We start from the raw sequence: 13,904 nt of genomic DNA, 5'->3' as shown, positions 1-13,904 counted from the left end.
GGGATGGGTGTTAGCAAATGAGGTTAATCGGCTACCTCTGGCCGTGCTGCAGGCAGGTCTTATACCTATCCGGCTAACTTTTGAGATAGTCGGGTATATTCTTTTTGCTGCTGCTGAATATACCTGGTTAAGTTAGCTGGATAGGTGTATCTGGTTAACTTTAGACCTGCCTGCAGTGCGGCCATAGTTAGGTGATTCTTGCTAAGTTATCAAGCTGCTAAGCAGCTAAATATGGACCCCAGTACCATTGATTTGATTTTGTAGGTTGCGTTTCTGCAGTGCAGGAACACACAATTACTTACCACCGGATAGTTTAAAAACAGAATTAAATTTGATCTCCAAAAATTGGTCCCCAAAATGAGCTAAAATATCAGATAATAAATGTGCATGACTTGCAGGACGTCTGTCCCTTTATGCACGTCTGTGTGCAGGCATTATCTGCCTGTCTCTGCAGCGTGCTATTTTGACTGGATACCAGTCTTGGAAGGGCTGGTCTCTGCTGATTTGTGCGTGGAAATGAGAGCATTGCTGAATCAAGCCCGGGCAGGCACTGGTCTGCCTCTTGATGTTGTCCTATTTTCCGTGGCGCTGCAGCAGGGGCTCTGCCATGCTCCGTGCTGGCTGCAGTCAAATGAAGGTCCTGGGAGAACAAGGAGCTGCGTCAGCGAAGCCCTCTCATGGCTTGGATTCCTGCCAGCGCCTGCTACGGACTGAATGACAGGCGGCGAGGGAGAGAGATGCCCCGCTGCCCCCGTCTCGGTCTGCTTATCTCCGTCCTGCAGCCAGCTTTAGGTCGCCAGAAGGAGCCGGAGACTGGGAAAAACCCGATGCCACTTCTCCCCGGGGCCGCCTCAGAACCGAAATTAATGTTTGCGTAGGTGACGCAGCCACCTGTCGTGCAGCGAGAGGGCGGATAGAATAGCAAGGAAGATGCAGGATGAGTGGATAGGAAGAGAAGAGAGCCTTCTGAAATTAAATAGTTGGTTTCAGGAATTTATCTCGGGCCAGGACCCAGACGCCCAGTGAAGGGTGTTTTCCATGCATAGTTAGTCCTCTTGCAGGGTTACGATATTTCCTGTGCAATGTAATGGGGGAGGGCGGCCTTCCTGAGCAGCATAACCGAGGAGCAGTTTTGTTCATTTGTAGAGGACAGAAACCGCTCCACGTGGCCCATTCAGTAACTCGTGGCCACAGCTTCTCAGGCCCTTTCTAATGGCCTCACTGTTTGGTGGGGTGAGAGACACTTTTCCAGGTCAACAAACTGATTTAACTGTAAGTTGGAGAAGAGGCCTCAGGGAGATGAGTCAGTTAAAACTTAAAAGTAGTTACTTTTTTTGGGTGCCCAGAAAGCTTTTCAGAATTCATAGCAAAGTGTCCCGGCTGCAGAGATGAGCCAGCGTGAAGCTCTGGGAACTGAGGAGCCTGATGTTTAGAGCAATGGGATGTGAGCCAGCAAAACCAAGGGTCAGATGCTACTTCCCCCCCCCCCCCCCCCCCCCCCACTGACTCTCCTCGGGCAAGTTGCTTTGTCTCCCATTGCCTCAGGTGCCCACTTAGATTGTAAGCTCTCGGGGGCAGGGACTTACTGTACCTGAATAAGTATCACCATGCTGCAGCACTGCGCAAGTCTAGCAGCGCTATATACATGACAAGTAGTAGTGTTGTTACCCGTTGAGCAGCTGCTTTGAAGATGCGTTGTGTACTCGCAGACGCCCAAGCCGGTAAATTCTGTGCTGGAAACTATTGACCTCCAGGAAGGGGCTAGTGACCAGCGGAGAATGCGGCTTCTCATGGAGGAGGATCCAGAGGACAAAACTCTCTTGCCAGATCAAAATTCCAGGTCAGGAGAAGGAAGTTGTGAAGTACTGCCCGATACAGATGTTGGGATCTCATTGTTGGATGAAGTCTGAAGAAAGAGTAAAGGGGGTAGGAGGGAAGATTTTTCTCCAGGCCCTGCCCTGTCCCCATCCTGTGCAAAATTAGTTGCGCATCCAGGTTTTTGTACCGTGCCACTGAGTAAACTTTGTGGTTTGTTGCCAGATTGAAAAACTATACCTATCTTTTTTTTTGCACTGGTCTTAAGGACTTCTCTTGCAGGCCGGGGGCCTCTGTGCACATCAGGAAAGGGAAACGGAGAGTTCCTGGGGAGGGAAGGGAAACATCTGCTTGGGCTTAAGGAAATGAAGTCTGTGCTTGTTCGTCATAATAGCCAGAGAAATGTTTGTGTGCTAATGAGACGTTTTGGTAAGCATCCTCCCGGATTCCGAGTGAGTTCACGAGGGTTTACATCTCCCCCCACCCCCCACCCTACGTTGGGGGCTCCTCTTCAGGGTCTCCTTTCTTTGCTTCACTACCGCTTACAGATGTCAGAATATCAAACATGGCACTTGGGGGGGAGCCTGCTGCCAGATGTTGCTGTAATTCGGAGGCCCGAGATGCTTGAAATCGCGGTGGAGAGGGAAACTGGCTGCCTCCCTGCTCATCCAAAGGGGGTGGCCAGACGTCGTCGTCCAGCTGAGGCTGCAAGACTCTGCTGCAGCATGGACTGACCTCTGCTTCCTCCAGTGACATGGCAGATCCACCCCCGCCGCCCACCCTAAGCCAGCGGCAGTTTGCAGATAGTGGAAGAGTAAATTCTATTCTGGCAGTTTCCTGGCTTTCAGCACACACTGTGAACATGCTGTTTTGCTTACAGAAATCCAGGCCTGTTCATTTTAAAGCAACCGAGTGCAAACGCAGATAAGGAAAATGGATTTTTTTTTTTGTTGGCCTGGTAGTTCTTGCTCTCTCCTTTTTTTTCCTGCTCAGTGGGAACCGCCAGGGTTGGGATTTGGCCCCCAGGGGCCTTCATTCCCAGCCACCCGGGGAATTTTTCCCTTATTTTAGTAGACCCCACCTGCCCACTGTTATTGCATCAGTGTTCCTGAGGCTGGGGACCCCTGCACCAAAACCCCCACTGGAACCCTGTATCGTGGGCTCTAAATCCGGCCAGCAGGGGTCGCTCTTACCGATGACCGGGACTCACTCTCCGGCCCCAGTCTGCCTGCAGCGCAGAATCCTCGACCCAGGGATCTTTCGGCTTAGCCGTGAGCACCTGCCATCGAGCCGGCCCAGAAAAGTAGAGTTTATTCAGTTATGCATTCAGTAGCCAAGGATATGAAGGCGCCAGCGGCTTCCTTATTCATTCCTGGGTTTGTTTCATGCTCGAGGCCTGGAAGATGCTGCCCATTTTTTGGAGCGCTCCTGCTTATTTACGTCAAGTATCCAAGTCAGCCAAACTGTGTGGCTTGAGAGTAGCTCCAGCTTATAATAAATCTTAACTGGGAGGAAAACCCCCAAAATGTGAGCGAAGGAAGGAGCTGAGCTGTCTGGTGAGGTCTTGAGCTGGGTAGAGCAGGGATTCCTCTCCATTGAGGGGCCTAGCCTGCCGTCAAGTAATGGAACAACCTCTGTATGTGGGCCGCTTGGATTAGCCAGGGGGTCTGCAGCTGCTACTTTGTAAGTAGGACGAGCTAGAGAGATTAATGAATGGCAAGAGGACCAGAAAACCTCAACAGTAGGAGATAAGAAGTGTGCAAGCCCTTTAAAAAAGATGTGGATTGGAGTGGATTGGTGTTTACAACTCTGGTGGTTGGATTCTACATGATTTTAGCCTGTCTGTTTCTCATGTTTGTTGCTTCTCCTTTTGCTCTTATTCCTAGCTCTTTTATTTTCTAAATAAATTTTTAGGAATAAAAATGGCACAACCCAATTATTATAAATCTCCTTTTTTAGGCCTCTCTTCAGCTGTCTGTGCTGTATTCGAATTTGTGTATCAGTGCTAAGCCCGCATGAGGCTCTCATGACCTGTTCTTCAGGTGTCCATGCTGATGAAGATCCACTCTTTAGCTCTCTGTGCTGTATTCATGCTTTACGAATTTGTGTAATACTTGCAGGGGGCTCTGATGCTGTATTCATGTTTTATGTATCAGTGTGACGCCTGCATGGAACTTTGATGAAGATCTGCTCTTCAGCTGTCCATGCTGTATTCCTGTTTTATGTGTATCTGAGTGATGTCTACAAGGGGCTCTGATGAAAATCAACCCTTTAGCTGTCTGTGCTGTATGCATGCTTTATGTATCAGTGTGACACCTGCATGAAACTCTGATGAAGATTTGCTCTTCAGCTGTCCATGCTGTATTCATTCTTTTCATGTATCAGTGTGATGCCTGCATGGAACTCTGATGAAGATTTGCTCTTCAGCTGTCCATGCTGTATGAATGCTTTACGTATATCAGTGTGACGCCTGCATGGGACTCTGATGAAGATCTGCTCTTCAGCTGTCCATGCTGTATTCCTGTTTTATGTGTATCTGAGTGATGTCTACATGGGGCTCTGATGAAAATCAACCCTTCAGCTGTCTGTGCTGTATCCATGCTTTATGTGTATCAGAGTGATGCCTGCATGGGGCTCTGATGAAGGCCTAGCAGCACTTGGATGCACTTAGATGCCTAATGCTCCTGCTTCCTTCAGAGCTCATGAGGGTTTTCAGTAGAAGAATACCTTTGAATAATTTCGTTGGTCCTGAAGAAGGTTTCATAACCCTATAAGAATCCAGTTTTCTCTTGGACCTGTGTGGCTGCTCGAATGCTCTTTGTATGCTACTGGAGTATTTAGGACTTATTTCAGTCTGGCTTTAAATGTCACTGGAAGCTGCAGCACTAGGTAACTTTTAAACCGAGTCACTCAGAGCAAGGCACATTCGTTACTTTAGTGATTTTCTCATGGACATGGCAAAAGGATCTGAGCTTAACCAGGTGGGCTATTGAAAAGGAAAAGCCCTTTCCTCCTTTACAGGGATGTATAGCACTATGTTGCACTATACATCCACAAACTGCTTTTAACATGAGCTAGGCTGGACTGCTTCTTTGCGATCGGGTCTTCAGGCTTTAGCACTTCAGAAAGGAGCTGAGCAATGAGTAATGGTGGATACTGTGGGATACTGTGGCTTTAGTGATGTGGCCTCTCTGAGAGGTCAGGAGCCATCCCATGGCAATTGATGGGCAGGATCGTGCTCGCATGGGCAGAGTTTGGGGATGGGGCCGGGCTGAGAAGAACACACCAGGGTCCAACAGCAGCCCCTGCATTGGGCACGTGACGTGCCAAGGTGGCTCAAACACCCTCCCGGTCATCATTGCTGTTGCCGTTCCAGGCCCACGGTCATCTCCTGAACCGCACGTATCAGTCACACAAAAACCTGGCTTAGCTGGGGAGGGGGACGCCTTGCCTCCATCCCCTTTCCTAACGATCCTCTCCCTCCGAGCCCCCTTGGTTTTGCCCAACGATGCAGAGGATTGTCTTGAGTACAGCACTGAGAGCTGCGAGCTTCACTCTGCCATGTGCTGAGGGCCCTGTGCCAGAACGAGCAGGAGCATGGGGGTTGGCTCCGTCTCTGAGTACGCTGGGATTTCTCTTGCTCCCTTCTCGGAAGACGTCCAATCCCCCCTCTGCCTGCTTGAGAAGCCAAGTGAGGTGTTAAAGTGCTGCTGACGACGTGGGCTGTGCGGAAGATGCTAAAGGTCGGGATTTTGTCTCCCGGGAGTGTGTGTGTGTGCCTTTTAGTACTACCCCTACTACCCCTAACGAATCAAGCTAGATATTTCACTTGGATGCAGCTCCTCCACCGCTCTCTACATTAAAGGTGGGGGTGGAAGGGAATTAGAACCAAGAGCTAAGAGAAACAGATAAGTATGGGAGAAGAAATGAGGGAAGCTTGCTGGGCAGACTGGATGGGCCGTTTGGTCTTCTTCTGCCGTCATTTCTATGTTTCTATGTTTCTATAAGTACCGTACAGTGCAGAGAGCATTTGGGGGGCGGTCGGGCCGCTTTGCTATGGATGGCAGAGGAGTGGCTGAGTACTTGACAGATCAGACTCAATGCAGAAGTGTTCAGGTCACGCATCCGCTGTGCAGAAATCCAAGGAGGAAGTACATGATGGGGGGGAAAGGAAGGTAGGGGGCAAGCCGGGGGTGGATGAGAAAGTGGTGTGCACTGACCCCCGAGCAGGACCTCGGGGTGATCATGTCGGATGACCGCGAGGTAGCCAGTGTGATGAGCCATGGCTCTAGAGAGAGAGGGAAAAGGTAATGCCCCTGTGCAGATGATGGGGGAGATCTCATCTGGCGCATTGTGTTCACGTCTGGAGACCCTGTGGGTACAGAGAGACTGGAAGTGGCCTAAGAGAAGGCTGGGCCTGTACCGAAAGCCACGTGACATGAGATCCGTGGACCTAAATACTTATAGCGTGGAGGAGGGGGAGGACTGCACATTCAGGTATAAATAATGCACAAGAAGCAAACCTAGGACTGGAGACACTCCTTGAAACTAGCAACCGGCCAAGTAATACTTGGAAGTATTATTTCACTTAGCACTAAATCAAGCTAAGGAATCTGTTGCTAGAGGGAGTGGTCAAGGCAACGAACCTACAGGGGGATATGCATCAAGCTGCAGTAGGGCTCTAACACCTGTTATATCACATATATCGCACACTATACGGGATATATCACATATATTGCACACTATACGGGATAGTTTGCATCTCCCTGCCCAGGTTCCCTCCCCTACTACAATGACCTCCTTTGCATGAGATTTGCAGGCATGAATAATGCAAATACATGCAAAGAAGGTCATGCATAGTCAATCCCATGCAAATATTTTATCAGAAGAAGGTGGTCAGCCACGATAAAATACTGGGGCAAGATCAAGATGGTGCCAAGCGGGCTGGGTGCGAGGGTGGGGTACCTTCCACTCGGGAGGGGTAGGAGGCCAGGGCCGTCGCCGCGCGGGTGTAGTCATTTACTTTTCACATTTTGAGGGACGAGGGGGCCGCCCCCGAGTGGCAGCCCAACCTCCTTGTTTGCCACATATTTTATTTTTTCCGGGCCTGTGGCCCTTTAAGACGATGGCGGTCCCGCGAGGTCGGGGCTACCATCGCATTAAAGAGCCGTGCGCCGTGTTCTTTTCTCTCCTGGCGTTTGGGCTGCGAGACAAAAGAACACATCGTGGAGCTGCAATGCTTTTTTTTGGGTGGGGGGTCCCACTAATGCGGCAATACCTCCCTGCGATAGTGGGACCCCCTCCTGCGATAAAACATCGCATCTTAGTGCCTCTGGGCCATAGTGGGGCTCAAAAGAGGGTCGGACCAGTTCCTGAAGGAAAAAGTCCATAACCACGGGGACGTGGGAAAGCCGGCGCTTATCCCTAAGAGTGAGATACAAGAAATAGATCAACTGGGGGGAGGGGGGGGGATCTGCCGGGTACTTGTGACCCAGACGGGCCAGCGTCGGACACAGAATGCTGGGCCCGACGGACCTTGGACTTCTTATGTTCTTATCCCTGTCTCAGGGGAAGGAAGGCTCTAGAATAAGAGGTCACAGTAGGAAGCTCCAGGGGGGGCCGATTTGGGAGCAACATTTTTTTCACAGACAGGGTGGCGGATGCATGGAACAGCTTCCCAGGGGAGGTGGGGGAAGCAGGGGTCGGTGGCAGAATTGAAGGAGGCCTGGGAGACGCATGGGTCATCTCCAGCTGCGAGTTGGTGAAGTCGGTGACTCTGCACCGGGAATGATCTTCCTGGATAGACTGTTTGGGCCCTCAGATTTGCTGAATTTGTAGGACTCCCTGTTCGGGGCACAGATTGCAGCGTTGATGGGTGCTTTGGGCGTAGCTTTGAAAAAGAATATATGAATTCGGATCTCCAAGAGACGATGGAATCACCTCGTCCTTGGCCGGTGTGCATTGGCTGGGATGCATTCTGACTGCTTACGCTTTGGGTGCAGAAGGACTCAAACTTGCATTGACGTTAAGTTTGATGTCGTTAATGACCCCCCCCCCCTTGCCCCCGACTTGTAATTGAATGATTTACCTAGGTCTGAGCTCCAGAAACGTTAGAACACAAGGCTTGCTGTAGCGTGTTATACCAAGGGTCCATCAAGCCCAGCATCCTGTTTCCAACAGTGGCCCATCCAAGTCACAAATACCTGGCAAGTATCCCAAGGGGTAGATAAGATTTCTTGTTACTTATCCCAAGAATAAGCAGTGGATTTCTGCAATTCATCCTTAATAATGGTTTATGGACTTTTCCTCCAGGAACTTGTCCAAACCTTTTTTAAATGCAGCTACATTAACAGCTTTCACCACATCCTCTGGCAACAAATTCCAGAGCTTAATTGTACATTGAGTAAAAAAAATATTTTCTTAGTTTTAAATGAACAACTTAGTGACTTCATTGTGTGTCCTCTGATATTTCTACTCTTTGAAAGAGTAAACAACTGATTCGCATTCACCTGTTCCATTCCACTCATTATTTATAGACCTCTATCATATCCTCACTCAGCCGTCTCATCTCCCACCTGAAGAGTCCTAACCTTTTTAGCCTTTCCTCATAGGGGAATTGTTCCATCCCCTTTATCATTGTACCTTTTCTAATTCTGCTATATCTTTCTTGAGATGCGGTGACCAGAACTGCACACAATACTCAGGATGAGGTCGCACCATGGAGCGATACAGAGGCATTAGGAAATTCTCTCTGTTTTATTCCCCATCTCTTTCCTAATAATCCCTGGCAATCTTTTTGCTTTCTTTGCTGCTGCTGCACACTGAGCAGAAGATTTCAACGTATTTTCAGCGATGTCTCCTAGATCCTTTTCCTGAGCGGTGACTCCTAATGTGGAGCCTTGCATTGTGTCGCTGTAATTTGGGTTGCTCTTCCCTAAGTGCATCACTTTCCACTTGTGCTCATTAAATTCCATTTGCTATGTGCAAGCAGCAGATTAAGAGTCTTCCTGTGGCTTGTTGCAAACCTGCAGGCACTCTGTGTCTGTCCTGCAGCCCGGGCAGAACAGGAAGGGACTTTACAATTCCTCCACCTTTGAAATCTTGGCCTGTTTTAAGAAGCTGGATGGAGGCAGGCAGGAGGAAGGGGGGATGTCAGTTGTGCTTAGCAGAAGATCTCTGCAAACAGAACAGGCCCAGAGATCAGATCGAAGCTCTGCATCCTTCTGGAATTGAATTGTCTTTTTTCTTTTTCTTTTTTTATTTCCACTCCCCCACCCTTTGATTTGTCGCAGGCAGGGATGGCCACCCCCGAGAACCTCGAGCAGCTGATCATCGCCCTGGAACCCGAGGGAGCCTCCATCTACTGCAGGAAGCTCCGCCTCCACCAGATGATCGACATGAGCAGCAAAGCCGCCGTCAACGGCTACACTCCCGCCGACGCCACGGCGGCCGGCTTTACCCACGGTAAACGTCCGCAGGACACAGCAGGGTCGCCATCTCCGGAAGATGCCGCTAGCCCAGGCCTCACGGTGCCTGGGCTGGCGGCACCAGCCGCAGACCCAAGCACTCGGGACGTTCTTAAGCGACAGGAAATCATTTTTACGGACAGGTCCTTTAGCGAGAGCTGGCATCCCTGGGACAGAGCGATCGCGCCCCTGGCTGTACGTGACAGACTGTTCCGGTGGGGTTGGTAATCCCTGCCGTTCCCGCTGAGAAAAGCTCACCGGGAGAGCCCTGAAGGCTTTGAGAGACGGAGAACAGCATGAACGAGTCTAGCAGGGGACCCCCCCCCCCCCCCCAGACCTCTCCCAAGTGTCCCCACAGCCAGGGAAGGGTCGTCAGGGTATCCATCATGCATATGCGTGAGGTAAATTTGCATAGGCGGAAGACCCAGGCCTTGCGTGATTTCCCCTTCCACGCGTTCATGGTGGATCTCTGGAAACCCCAGGCTGGGTGTGGGGGTCCCCGGGACAGGCTTGGGGAACCCGGGTCGTGCATTCAGAGACTCTCTCCATCACCAGTCTTTCAGGGCTTGGACGTGCTAGCTTTACCCCTTATTCAGTAAAGGGTAACAGCGCGTCCAGAACGCGTGTCCAACTCCCCCCGAGACTAATAGCACCCGCAACATGCAAATGCATGTTGATGGCCCTATTAGGTATTCCCGCGCGATACAGAAAGTAAAATGTGCAGCCAAGCCGCACATTTTACTTTCAGAAATTAGCGCCAACCCAAAGGTAGGCGCTAATTTCTCTGGGCACCGGGAAAGTGCACAGAAAAGCAGTAAAAACTGCTTTTCTGTGCACCCTCCAACTTAATATCATAGCGATATTAAGTCGGAGGTCCCGAAAGTTGAAAAAAGTAAAAAAACAAAAAAATTTAAAATGGGCTCGTGGCTCGAAAACCGGACGCTGAATTTTGCCGGCGTCCGGTTTCCGAACCCGTGGCTGTCAGCAGGCTCAAGAACCGATGCTGGCAAAATTGAGCGTCGGCTGTCAAACTCACTGACAGCCGCCGCTCCTGTCAAAAAAGAGGCGCTAGGGACGCGCTAGTGTCCCTAGCGCCTTTTTACCACCGGCCCTAATTAAAATAAATTTAAATACTGTATCACACGCACAGGAGAGCGGGCGCTCACCCGCTCTCCCGCGTTTTTACTGTAGCGGCCCGTTTTAACTCAAGGTTGGCCATTTTTGTTTTGTTCCTAATAAGAGAACACCCCCCTCCCCACCAATTTTTTCTAAATATATTGAGGTCCATATTTAAAAGCCATTTAGATGGATATTAATAGTTCTCCATGTAAACAGCTTGCCTGGCTGTATTCAGCATTTATCCTGCTAAATTCTAGCCGGCTAGTAAGTAAGGGGGCTAGAATTTAGCTGGATAAGCTAGGGGGCAGTCCAGGGGCATAACTGGGAGGAGTTGAGTTAGCCGGCTAAGTTAAACATCTCACTCCGATTTTCAAAGTTAGCCAGATGACTTAGCCGGCTAAGTCTGGTGGAGTCAAAGAGCTGCCTGTAAAGTTAGCTGCCTGTATTTAATCGTGTGTCTGCTCTGCTGAGTAGCCTTCAGAGTCAGCCAGATAAGTTTATCCCGCTAACTTTGCTATCCAGACTGCCTGAACATAGACCTCACTATTTATTTTTTTGTTTTGTTTTTTTTCTGCTGTGGGGTTATTTTGTTTTAATTTTGTCACTTCAAATTTAGAGCAAGGCCTGCCACATTTCCGCCTCCGGAGCGAGCGTGGGGGGTGCTGCCGAGTGGACCCGATGTCTGGATCCTGGTGCAGGTTCCGGTCCCTGCGGAAAGCGATGCATGGCTCCCTCACCACGCCCCGGCACGGGAGAACCCAGGAGCCTGGGAGACGGCGCAGCGCTGCTTGGGGGCTGGGCACCCTCGCAGGCTCCTTTGCTCCTCCGTCCCGAGAGGCTGCCGCACTCCTTTATCTGTGTCATCCAGGCAGAGCAGTGGGAATGGGACGGGGGAGGGAGAGCTGGAACATTGCACGTGCATTTCTGCACGTCAAACCTCCCCACCCAGACTGCACGAGTCCCACCTGAAAATAAAGCAACCTAACGCAGGCAAGGCTCAAACGCTGCTCTGGGAGCCCCCCCCCCCGATCCGTGCGGCTGAGGCCTACCCGCTCCAGGTAATGCCCCCTTCTGAGCTGGGGAGAGGAGTTTAAAACAAAAAGAAAATCCCTGGGCCTTTGAGCTGCCGTTTACGGCAGGGAGCTCTCTCTTTGCTCCGGTGCTGCTTAACCCTTATTAACGCCTTCCCATTGCCGTCATCCCCTGTGGTAGACGCGCCACGGGGGCACTTAGTTTAGTAATTTTTCTTTCTTAGCGTTGCTCATCCTTAAACCCCCAAAACGCTGGGAATTGCTTTGGCAGGAACCCTGCAGCCTCGGGGGAAATCCAGGGCCTTCCCTTTTCCCATTTATGGACGCAGGGCGCCACCTAGTGACCGAGATCGGGATCAGCGGTTTCCAGCCGCTGCTTCCCCTCCACAGAGCACAGGGTTAAGGGCGGCGTTCCCGGGGGGGAGGCCAGCGGGGCGCGCTGAGGGATTTCCAGATAATCAGGTGCGGGTCAGGTGGACGCTTTTAGGGCCCCGCAAAGGAAAAAGCATTGGAACGTCCTGCCCTGAGCAGCGATCTGACCCCGCGGGGTCCCCTGTGTCCTGCCCCATGCATCCTGCTTCCTGCCCCATGCAGCCCGCTTCCTTCCCCCGCCGCCCTCACCCCTGACTTGGTCTCTGTTTGTATTTTGCTTCCTTCTGCCTCCCACCAGCTAAAGAGCACGTGCGCCGGAACCGGCAGAGTCGGACCTTCCTGGTGGAGAATGTGATCGGGGAGCTGTGGGCCGAGCTGGAGGAAGGTAGGGGCTCTTCGGACCATCTCGCCTGCGCCCGCTGCTTTCCTGCCCTGCATTTTGGGCTCTCCGGTATGCTGCCATGGCCAGCAGGCCTCACTGGCAAACTCCGGGCCTCCAGCGCTGCGGGGGTGGCCAAACCATGCCAGGAAACCTTAGATGATGGACTCGGTGGGACGCATGAGAAGCAATCCTGCTTGTGGGCACTCCAGGACCAGAGTTTGCCATCCCCAGTATTGTGCTTACAGATTTATTGGGAGAAGTGGGGTTAACCTTAAAATGAGACCACACACTGGGGAAGAGAGGAAGCTCTGGCCATGGTGCTCAGCACAGGTCATCTGAAAAGCAGAACTGGAAGTGGCTCTAGTGTGAGCTGCATCCGGTTTTCTCTACCACAAGCGGTTAGTTCTTGGTATGCACGAGGGAGATGGGATGGTGGGGAGGTGGGGAAGAAGGGAAGATGCTAGAGAGAGGTGCATGACAGCTTCACCCGCCCAGGCAGCTGGAGCACCTTCCCATGAGCATCTGCGGCTGGGTGGCACCTTGCTGAGCTGGATGACTGAAGCCTTGCTGGGGTGAAATCCGAGAACAACCAGGGCAGCGCAAACCTTAGTGAAACAGTTTTGCAGACGTGGGTAGATGGGGACATTTCAAAACCGGGTTTGTTCTTTTACATGGAGCAGTTGCAGCAAAGTCCACAATGGAGGGGCAGGACTCTGCCAGTCTAGCAAAAGACATCACTGGCAAATTTTGCTGGCCCATGGCAGACTATCCTGCTTGAGTTTGCTGCAAACGCACCAGCGTAAAAAGATCCAGGGGTGGGGGGTGGGGGGCTTTGTGCCGGGTCTTGGCGAAAAAGCCCACCTGATTCATCTCTGTGCCTCACTAAACTTTCTCTGGAGGAACTGGTGGAGAGCGACAGGGAATTCGTATCCACAAAAAAAAAGGGAAAGGAAAGGAAAGCCAGAGATGAAGTGGGAACTGTTGCATTGCACCAGGATTTAAATTGCAAAGACTGCCTGGGCCTGGCGGTGCTTATCTGTCCTCGTATTCTGTTCCTCCCTTTCACCGGCGCTGCCCGGGTTGCGGTCTTGTGGCTGATGTTGAAAACGCCCCCAGTGTGCGCTGCACTGCTCCCTGCAGGGCTAAGCTCTGGTGGTCCATAATTGCACATTTCTAAGTTCATCGCGTCTGCCCTGTTTCTTCTCTACGTTGTGCCATAATGTTGTCTGTCAGTGGGGTAGAGGGACCCCCTTTCCCCCCTCGTACAGCCCAGAGCTGCCGCCCTCTTGCCAGTAGCGCTGCCTCGGGTGAGCCTCAGCCTGCAGATACGGAAGCAGCATGCGAAGGCCTTGCCCCAGCTCAGCACGACGCCTGTCTCTCTCTCTTCTGTCGCAGGTGACCGGTACGTGGTGGTCGACTGCGGGGGAGGCACCGTGGATCTGACGGTCCATCAGATAAGGTTACCAGAAGGACATCTGAAAGAGCTCTACAAGGCGTCAGGTGAAGCCCAGCTCTTCCTCTGCGGCAGGCGGGGGGGGGGGAGAAGGGAGTTTGGGAAAGCGAGGTGGTAACGCGTTGAGGAATCTCCTGCGATGCTGTCAGAGCCCCCTCCCGTGCCTTCGCACGCGGTCTTTACCGTGCACTGAATCACAAGGCAGCCGTGGCAGGCAGGCAGGGGAGCAATCCTGTAAGCACCGCAGTTCCTCATCTATCACAGCT

General features: G+C 51.6%; 1 protein-coding gene across 1 annotated transcript in view; it reads left to right on the top strand.

Annotated features, from left to right (window-relative positions):
• Positions 1–13,904, top strand: part of HSPA12A (heat shock protein family A (Hsp70) member 12A) — a 113,570-nt gene that overhangs the window by 88,000 nt on the left and 11,666 nt on the right. The window contains 3 exon segments of the mRNA XM_029610481.1: positions 9,108–9,279; positions 12,102–12,188; positions 13,581–13,685. Of these exon segments, the coding sequence (XP_029466341.1) occupies positions 9,108–9,279; positions 12,102–12,188; positions 13,581–13,685 (364 nt within the window).

The sequence above is a fragment of the Rhinatrema bivittatum genome, chromosome 7 (genome assembly GCF_901001135.1).
Source record: "Rhinatrema bivittatum chromosome 7, aRhiBiv1.1, whole genome shotgun sequence".
NCBI classification, from domain to species: Eukaryota; Metazoa; Chordata; class Amphibia; order Gymnophiona; family Rhinatrematidae; genus Rhinatrema; species Rhinatrema bivittatum.
This window is presented reverse-complemented; position numbering and strand designations above follow the sequence as displayed.